Source organism: Pyrgilauda ruficollis, unplaced genomic scaffold, assembly GCF_017590135.1.
Source record: "Pyrgilauda ruficollis isolate IOZ18807 unplaced genomic scaffold, ASM1759013v1 scaffold46, whole genome shotgun sequence".
Taxonomy (NCBI): Eukaryota; Metazoa; Chordata; class Aves; order Passeriformes; family Passeridae; genus Pyrgilauda; species Pyrgilauda ruficollis.
Window position 1 is genome coordinate 4,288,376 of NW_024526155.1, and position 10,290 is coordinate 4,298,665.

Consider the following 10,290-nt stretch of genomic DNA (forward strand, 5'->3'; position numbering starts at 1 on the left):
GTGCAGTAACAACTGTGGATGAATGTGGAACTTGGGTGTTGTTACTGACATTTACAGTAAAATATCCCAACATGACACAAGACAAACATATTGAATATATCAAATGAGCAGCTGTTACAATATGTTTAATCACCCAGTCATGCATCATAAACTTACACATTTTTGACAACTTTGTTTTATAAAATGCAATATAAAAATAAATTTTATCAAAATAAGATGTACACTTAACCACCCAACACCTCTAGGCCTACATATAACAGAAAGCAAAATTAATATTTGAATAACACAATGATTAACTCAAGCCAAAATGAGATTTAACAGAAATGATACTTCAGCCAGTTCCTGAAAATACCTCAGGGCTTATAACACCCATTTACAAGAGTATAAATTCAAGTACTTTTATGTACAGTTTGCAGCTACCTTTTGTGCCATCTAATGCCAATGCAGTTCAAGTATCCTTCCTTATTATGTGTTGGATTTGGCAGGGATGGCTTATGTACTGAAAAAGGCATATATAGCCATGGAAAATAAAGTAATTTCAAGTGAGAAGAAGGAAAAAAGTGGTTGTTGTGCTGTAAAAAAAAAACAAAAAAACCCAAGCAAAAAAACTACCCCCTCCTGTAAGCTTTTCCTAGCTATTCTCTTAAACTTGCAGATAAGGAGATGCTATATGTGACACAAAATGTTTATTTTCCAAACATGAGAAATTCTGGGAACAAACTGATGTCTTTGCTACTAAGTGCTAAAGCTCAAAGAACATTCTCAGCTCTGTAGCCAGGCACACATAAGCCAGAGCTGTGCTTTCTGTAAAACATGCCAAGCACTGGTCAGAGAGACTTCAGGGTTAGAGACACAGCTCAGTGAAGCTGCAATTCCTGGCTCAGTTCTAAAACCAAGGAACAGCAAATTAGCAATAACAGATGCCTGATAAAGCCTGGCTTAATTCAGCATCCTGACATCCACTGCCTAGAAGCCAACTTCAAGAAAAAGAAGTTCTGGAGGCACGAGACTGGCACTTCTCAGCATTGGCAGTTGTGGTGGTTTTTCCCCAGCCAGCACCATGGCTGCTCACTTACACAGGGCCACACCAACTCCTCTGAAAAAAATTCTACCCCAGCCAAAGCCAGCACAACCCTAGAACCTCATTTATTATGTTTAAATCATATTCTTTATTCTTAGTGAGCAGAGGAAGGAAGAGGGTGAGGCGGATCTAGTCTGCCTGCTATTTAAGGCATGCAACAAAATACAAAAAAGTGTGAGTTTTGTAGAGGTTCTTCAGCCTTCTGCTGAACACCACTAGATTTACTTCCTTTTGAAGGACACTAAACTGAATTTTGAATATCCAACTTCCCTGTCTAGTAGTTACATAAGGGGATGAAAGTAGCTGTTCCTACAGTCACTATACCCCCACTTCTAACCCTGCAACACAATTAAGGAAAGACTATCAGTGAGGCCTTCATCTCTAGGTAAAAAGGCCCATTCTGGGTTTTTCAGTGGTACATTGTGACTGGAATTAAGAGGCACTAAAACAATGGAGGCACCACTCTCTTCTAGAAGTTGAGCAGTGTGGGCAGCCACTGATCTGTCCAAGTCCTGGTGCTGTGTGCTACTGGCTTCTAGGTGGCACAAAACTGAATTAATTTCTGCAAAACAGAGAGCATATTCTGGTCACAAAGGAGGAGCTGCCTAGCAGTACTCTTACCTTATTTTAAGTAGATGAAAAGGGTAGTTGTTTTTTTCCCTGCACTAAAGCTAATAGTTATCAAAGGAGGAGTTAAAATTGACTTCTAAATGTAAGAAAAACGAGATGCTTTCACTGAGGAAAATTAATCTCTTCCCACCTTTAACCTACAACTCCTGATGTGATGAGTTTTCTGCTCCTACAGATTCTGAACTGCCACCCAGAAAAGAAAAAAAGCTTCATGGTTTTTACCCCTTTTCAGAGCCCAGCCTCTTTTTACAATGTCAGGATGACAGGTATGGCACTTGCCAAACCTTAGTTCCCAGATGAGGTCTGCTGCCAGGTCAGGAAGTCATTACAGAAATCTCCTTTTGGCAGTGCAGTCATGCTGAAAGGGGGCTAAGAGGAAGAAAGACATTCAAAACAGAGTTTGGCACTTTGAAAAATGAATGTCTGAGATCCTCAAGATAATTTAGTTTTATATTTACAGAAATGTAACTGGTGCCTATAATCACATTTGGCACTAAATCAAGATTTCATCCAGAGAAAGTGCTCTAGTGATAAGTTCCCAATTAGAAGGGATTTCTTTTCCACCAAATAGTGAATTCTTTTACCTTGAAGTAACAGACTGTGCTATCCTCATCCTCATGAGGTTTCCCATCTCCACACCATTAGAGTGCAGAAAAATGTGTGCAAAGAGTGTGCTGAGAGTTAAGACCATTAAATAAAATGAACTTGGGGAGTGGGAACAGCTTATTCAGACGCAGGTATCTTACCCTGGTTTGACATCAATGTTAGTTCTGTCTCTAGACAAAGACCTAGAACACAGGCATACAAGTTATGGGTAAATATCACAGAGATGATTCAAGTCTAACTTCAAACAGGAACATGACAACCAAAGACAAAAGAAGTCAACAAAGTTAAAAAGCAAGTTGTAACATTTCACAAAAGAGCTGACAAGCACATTGAACAAAATGCTACAATATCAGGAAATTTAAGAATGTGCTTTTAAAAAGCCTGTCTGCATTTGGTTTCACAGACTTAAAAACTCAAATTCAGCCCAAAGTAACAAGCTAAAGCAGCACCTTGCTGTCTTACATGAAGTATTGCCTTCTATACATTACATGCCAACAGCTACAAAATCTCCTCACACATCCTGGGTATGAGGTACTTACCCAATTCCTTATCTCAACCAGAAAAGAACTGTCAGTATGGGAAAGTGGCTGACACAGCTTTCTTTTATTTGGTCCTGAACCTCATTATTTGAGGCTGTTGTCCAATCAAAAGCATTAGTAAATGATCTGAAAAACTTGCTGTTTTCTGAAAATGAAGATTGCATCTGCTATATAAACCTTGGTATAGATGTTATGGTAGGTAATCTATCAGTCACAGTTCTTCCAACTGTGAAGAAGTACAAGAGATTATCTCCATACAGGTATTCATGAGTAAATTTTGTTCTATATTAATTTGAAATAAATATTCATTGTAATATTTCATAAACACCAACTCACAATCTGAACCACATGACAGAGGACAGGCCAAATTAGACTTCTATGGTTTTAAGCAATCTTCACTACAGAACTATATTTTGCAGGGTTCAAAAGCCATTTTCTTACTTTCACCAGTCTTTCATTACTGGTGTTTGCAGAAGGGGAATGGACCAGATAATCACAAAGCTCGTAAATCATCCTCACTTTTCACCTGTGTGGGGTGAGGACAAGAAATTTTAAAGCTTACCTATCTGCAATATTTTTTTTCCTTTATCATTGGAAAGAAGAGGCCAGTTTGCACCATTCACACAGAGACTGATGAGCCAAGTCTTCTCCCTAACTTGTGCTCTTGGCTTTTACCCTCCCTGAACTCTGCCCTGCCCCCATTGTGCCCTCTCCAGCTTCCTTTGGTTCTACAGTGTAAAGTGCCTCAGCAGTCTGTCCCTAAACTGCAGGTTTAGGAGTAAGGCAGAGTTCACAACATCACCTAGCAGAGCAGATCTTAACTGTGCTGCAAAACTTCCCTCCAGTGGTTTGCTAGTAACAGTAATAGAGCTGAGGTTTCATCCCTCGCAGGGAATCATCACACTGCTTTTCATCAGCATCCCCACTCACTAGCAGGTCGTGGGGAGAGCTGTCACACGGGAGCACCAGCTCTGAGAAATCATGCAGGAAGTCCTCTTCAGAGGCCAGCAGCAGCTCGTTCCAGGCAGAGATGTCCAGCTTGCCTGCAGTACCACCATACTCTTCAGGAAGGATCACTGGCGGAATGTTTTGGTGAAGGGAATTCAGATCACAGCCATGAAGAAAAAACTGAAGGAGAAAGCAAAAAAGCTTTAAAAGTGCACATCAAACACTTTGCAGCAAACTGCTGGAACAGTCAGCTAACAAGCTTATTTTGAGCTAAAGAACAGCTTTAAGAAGTGATGTGTTCATGGGCAAGTGGCAGCACACAACAGTGGGCAGGTGCAGACACACCAGTGAGAGAAGTCTTGAGACAAAATCCACACCTTGTGCAGATTAAATCCCAGTAAGAGAGACTTGACATGTGCCTGGGCTGAGGTTCCAGATTCAGTTCATTCCCAAGTTCACTCATGGGATTGAAAGTACTTATCCTTGTGGACAAAAAAATCATCCTTGGAAACCACAGTCCTGTGGAGGGGACACTTGTGCCATACAGGACCCTTGCATAAGGGAAAAGAGCAAGGAAGGGGCAACACAGTTTTCCTGTGACAGTTCTCCTAAGTGCTTCTGGGCCAAATAATCCAACCACAGGGATAATGTCCTGGGTACAGAGCATATGTACCAAAGTTCCATATTAATATTTTGCCAGTATTGAGTTCCTCAAAGTTTCTGTCTCACAGAGAATTTTCCCAACAGCCATATTTTTTAAAATTTAAAGCAGAAAGTAAAATGGCACCAACATTTTTCTAACTGTCAAGTATTATAATTTTTCTTTTTTTTTTTTTACTTAAGAGTGGCCAAGCAAGGAACTTACAAACATTAATATTAATGTTAAAATCACATAGATCCTTACCCTGTTGGCAATCTTTTCCTTCAGAAAAGGCTTGATGATTGCAAAAATTCCTTTGAATATACGAGGCTCATTTATTATGTTAACAGCCTTTATTCGAATGGGGAATCCATCCTGAAGGGTAAAGAAAATTTTTATAAAGCAGTTTAAAAAACATTTGCCATCTTTCTCTTTTTAAAATTTTCTGAGACTGACTGTCAGCACAACCCACTGGCTCCCCAACTTTAACCTGAGGTACCAACATAAACCAATACAACAGAAATTCAACTTGTTACAGAGAGCAGTCCTAGGATGACATCTGTGAGCATAAAAACAAAATCAAGGGGCAAGAAAACCATCAAAAAATACACTGCTGTCACTAAATCCTCATTTCTAATGTTGGTGTTTATCTCCCTTGACAAAAACACTTAGATAACCCCTGTCCTTTGGGTATGCCCAGCCTTGATAAGGATGCAGTCACAAAGTGATGTCTGCAGCTCCTGAGGAGTGCACCACACTCAGTGCCAGAGCAGGCTGCTTCTAAAAGTGTGTCCAACAAGATTTGGTGCCCAAGACACTCTAAAATGTGATTTTATGTGAAGAAGGACTGTAATATCACTAGGAAACACTGCTTCCCATACAGGCCAGTTTAAAACAACAGCTTATTATGGGATTTTTGCAGAAATATAGGCAAAAGCTCACGATCAGCACTTAAGGACTCAGTGAGGTTTCTTTCCTCTATAATGAGCTCTACATATACAAATCAGTCAGTGCTTGGAGTGAAAAGCAGACAAGAGGCACTGCTGCAGTATTTTTCTCCATAGGAACGTCAGTGAATTACCTCATCTTTACAGGAGCTGCAGCTCAGCAAGGTTGATGCGACACATTTATAGTCCACCATACCTTTATGTCCTTCCCCAAGTCCAGCTATTGTTTTGTGAATATCTTCCAGTAGGAACAGCAGGACACCCATGGCTTTATTTGTACAAATTAAATACGGGCTGACAGTTAAATGACACATTTAGATCATAATGTAAAGGAGTGAGTTCTTATAAAGGCCTTCCTTAACTCAGCAGTCTCATCTTCTACGAACCCCTGATTCACCCTATCCTTCCTGATCCCATGGATACAATAAAGGATGTAACCAGCTCAGGCCAGAACCCATTCAAGAGAAGTTTTCTCATCTCCTCCAGACTGTATCAACACCAAATTAAATCAGACTTTCCTGCCACTTTGGCCAGGCTACTCCCAAGTCCTTTCCCCTTCCCATTTTGTTCAGCTTCACTGTGTTTATATCCTTGCTCTAACTCGCTCTCCAACACTTTCCTTCCAGACATCCAGGCAGAGCTGTTTTTTTTATGTCTCTTGAGCTAAAGAAGCCTCTGTCTTCAGGGCATGGATGGAAATCCTCCTCAAATCAAACCCATTCAAAAGTCCTCTTAACATTTTTGCAGCAGCACTTGAGCTGGAACCTGCACTTGCCCCATGGTTGGCTCCATCTCGGCTGACAGGAACCATTTAAATATCAGGCCATTTCCTCACTGTCTCATCCCTAACTGTAATTCTCTGCTCTCTGTCTTCCTTACCACTACCTAGCAGAACTGCTTTTGTCTGTTCCAACTCAAAGTCTGCAATTCTAATGCAAATTTCGTTTTAGGTATGCAAAAGTCAAAAAAAAGGCAAGTGAGGTAAGTTGGCTGTAAGGATGTGAGAAACTGGTTGGGCACAGACTTGTTTAGCTCTGCTAGTGAAAGCCAAGATGATGACATTTGTGGTGACATAGTCAAGAACTCTACACACAGAAGCAGTCATTTACAATGCACAAGCTTATTTTCCCACCAGTTCAGGTCTTACCTGAAGAATTCCAATCACTTTTTTGGCTACAAAAGGACCAAAATGAGACGCCTTAGATAAGCTGACTCCTTTGTAGTCTGCCAGGATTACAATTCCATTCACCTGGGTCTCTTCGGACTGAATGAGTTTTTCTAAGGTTAAGTATATGGCACGAATGTTCTCAGTAATCGGATAATTACTGGGTGTCCATCTGTCTGAGGTTACAAGACAGGCATGGTAAGTCGGAGAGTGAAGATAAGCTAACAATACACATTCCAAAAAAACTGATTTTCTGTTTTCCTGGACTCAAAAGTTAGTCTGTATAGCCACAGTTCTAGTTCAGAGCAGCCTTTCTTAAGCAAGAGGTAAATGGCAACTCATGTTTACTTCAGGGAGCAAAGGCAATGGTTTTAAGAACCCCGTTCTCCACCCAGCACAGCTCATTAATAGCAGTTTCAGCTCAGAAAGAAGGCAGGTAAATGGAAAAGAGGAGAATGAATGGAGAGAAATTTACAGCAAGCCTGGCAGCACCAAAAGCACATGAAAGACTCTGATTATTTACACAGGAGTCAGAGCTATAGGCTTCTCTCTCTGCTTATTGCAAAAACAAATTACGAGCTTCTAAGGGTAGGCCAGCAGCCCTGTTTCAATCTGAGTGACTGCATAATAATTTTCCTTGAATTTTCCTAATATTTCATCGACCCACCTCACTGCATTTTCATTTTGCTATGACCACAGCTATTGCTGACACAGGAAAAGGAATTGGAATAATGCTGGCTAAGGACCAGCACGTCCCTTCCCCAGTCAGCTTTTCAAATTTGAGAGAGCCCACATACTCTGTGCAAGTCACCACTGTTCACAACAGAGCAGAGACAGGCTTTTGGCCCAGACACACCTCGAGGACAGGGAACAGACACACTCAGGACTGAGTACCTGGGCGGATGCAGACGACGTGACGTCCCTGCGGGTCCCGGTGAGGCAGCACAGTGACAAAGCCTGACTCCAGGACAGGCTTTATTGCAGATGGCTTCAGGTTACTGAACACCTCTGGCCAGGTCCTCCTGCAGGTGTGGTAGTTCACCAGGAGCTGAAGCGCTCGATCATAATCAAACTTCCTGGCTCGGAGGAACCTCAGCAAAAAAGCATCGTCCAGGCACGTCCCCAGGGAGGGATAGTCCTTGCACACCATATCCCGCAGCGCCTGCACGTCACGGAGCCTCCATTCAGGCTTCTCCTGGAGCTCCTCCCGGGCTTTGGTAACAAGATCAGGAGACAGGGTACAAACATACTTTGGCCGGTCTGGCAGGAGCTCATTGTCTGATTGAGACCCTGCTGACGGACTTGTCCTGGTGCAGTCGCTCTCTCCTGACATAATGCAGCAGGAATCTGTCAAAAAACAAGTGCTGCACGTGACAAACAAACCCACAGACTTATAACCACATTGACTGTTTATGTATTTATTATGTTTCCTTTGTTTCCTAACTAAAGACGTTGCCTTTCCAAGAACCAGCGCTACAGTCAAGGCACACCATTCATTTTAATTCTCCTACCAGGATTAGAAAGCGCAAGTGACTCTAATCTCTTTATCCTACCTAACAGGTAGAATGCTGCCTTGGATGAAACCTAACCAGTTAAAGTTAAAATACAGAATCACACGGCTTCACTACAAAACACAGAATTTAATTTTATTTCCTATGTCCAGTTGAAAACTAAAGCAAAGCAAACATCCCCGTTTGTCATGATTCTCACATTTGGTTGAATTATACCCTCTTCTGAGAAGTTCCCCCATCTAAGCCCAGACAGGCAGGCATTTTCCTTAACTTCTCTGGCAAACATATGCACTTACCAACACCTCTGCCCAGGTGAATGTTTTGAGCAATTCAGGAGGAGCATTCAGAAATGCTGCAGTGCACAGACTGGATGAGCAGGTAAGAAAATTGCTTACGCTAAGCACTGCATGGATACTGAGGCAAGCTTAATCTAGTTTTAACTTTTCAGTGCAATGCCAATATGTCTGACCTGGGAGCTGAAATTCCAAATCCAGTCACAAGTGGACAGAGATGAGTAAAAATTAGAAAATCACGAGCCTGCCATAATTCCTCTAGCTGGACCTGGGGCTGGCAGTGCAACATGGCTTTATTTTGCTGAGCTGTTCGCACTCAGTCACCCACAGCCCATCACAGCGCTCCTGGCTATCACACGGAACCTGCCACAGGGACACTTGTCACCCGTACCGCCTTCGCCCTGCACTGGCACACCCCTCAGCGCTCGCTCCCACCTCACCTTCCCCGGCTGCTGGGGAGGCCCTGGGACCGCTCCCAGGGAGCGATGTACCCCCGGGGTGCAGCCTGGGCTGGGCAGCACCCAACCCCGCCGGAGCGCCCGCCCAGGCACCGGGACGAGGAGGCGGCCAGGGCCCGACAGACTCCCCGCAGCCCCGGGCCCGCAGCCCGCCCGTACCGGAGCTCCCGGGCCCACAGCCCGCCCGTACCGGAGCTCCCGGGCCCACAGCCCCCAGGCCCGCAGCCCGCCCGTACCGGAGCTCCCGGGGCCCCGCAGCCCCCGAGCCCCACAACCCGACTGTACCGGAGCTCCCGGGGCCTCAGCCCACCTATACCGGAGCTCCCGGCCCCGCAGCTCCCAGGCCCACAGCCCGACGGTACCTGAGCTCCCGGGCCCTGAGCCCACCCGTGTCGGAGCTCCCGGCCGCGCAGCCCCCACGCCCACAGCCCGCCCGTACCGGAGCTCCCGGCCCCGCAGCCCCCAGGCCCGCAGCCTACCCGTACCGGAGCTCCCGGCCCTGCAGCCCACGTGTATACATACATATATGCATATCTAGTCCAACGCCCAGCCGCGTCCCGGCCCCGCCGCCCCGGAACGGCCCCGGCCGCTCGGAGGTGACGCGGCCGCCGCGCCTGCGCCATGGCTGCGCTGCGCTCGGCCTGGCCCTGGCCCGGGGCTGCCTCCGTGTGTGCCGTCTGCTCCGTGCACCGAGAGGGAGCCCCGGGGACGCTCCCCGAAGGGACACCTGCCCTTCAGTTCCAGAGTTTTATATTTTTTATATATATATACACACGTGTATACATACATATATGCATATCTACACACAAATATATGTAAATAATACGTATATTTTATAAAGCGCATGTTATAAATACATTTTACGCTTGTGAAATACATTTTATATGCATAGAATGTATGGTGTATAAAATATATTTTTATTACACATATGTGCGTGTATATATACATACATATGTATGTATACATATACATTTAAATACACTTGGGTGTACACTTACATGTACATACGGATATATGTATGTTACATGTGTATATAATATATATTGTGTGTATATAATATATATAGTTATATAATATATGTAGTTATATAACACAGTAAGTATATTTACATATATAATCTACAGATTACATAGAATTTTTATATAATATATAATCACATATATAAAGATACTTTTAAAATATGTATACATATACATGCACAGATCTATGTACACGCATACATATATAAAAAACATATATATCCTATATATTTTCTATACAAATACGTATCCCAGGGCCTCTCTCTGCCAGCCTGAGCTGGTGTGGGGAGCTAGGGCAGCCTCAATGCAGGCTCCAGGCAAGCACAGCCCAAGAGATATCCCGGCTGTATCCTGCATTTAAACCACAACAGAGGGACTAACTTAATAAAAGGAGAATTTTGGGGTAGCTTGGTTCTGGATTGGTTTCTGACAGGACAGAAAACCGTGTCATCC

The 10,290-nt window shown here is 43.7% G+C and overlaps 1 protein-coding gene across 6 annotated transcripts; it reads right to left on the reverse strand.

Annotated features, from left to right (window-relative positions):
• Positions 1-109: 109 nt before the first annotated feature.
• Positions 110-9,308, reverse strand: TTPAL (alpha tocopherol transfer protein like). 6 transcript variants are annotated; one of them, XM_041478661.1, is made up of 7 exons: positions 9,181-9,273; positions 7,451-7,903; positions 6,539-6,732; positions 4,709-4,819; positions 3,787-3,984; positions 2,458-2,499; positions 110-2,080 (listed from the first exon to the last, which is right to left on the reverse strand). In XM_041478661.1, exons 2-6 carry the CDS (start codon positions 7,887-7,889, stop codon positions 2,488-2,490), a joined length of 954 nt encoding a protein of 317 aa, XP_041334595.1. In that variant the 5' UTR covers positions 7,890-7,903; positions 9,181-9,273; the 3' UTR covers positions 110-2,080; positions 2,458-2,487. The 6 variants fall into 6 exon arrangements, with proteins under 6 accessions (XP_041334595.1, XP_041334592.1, XP_041334590.1 ...); XM_041478658.1 differs by lacking the exons at positions 2,458-2,499; positions 9,181-9,273 and adding an exon at positions 9,304-9,308; XM_041478656.1 differs by lacking the exon at positions 2,458-2,499.
• Between the last annotated feature and the right edge of the window lie 982 nt (positions 9,309-10,290).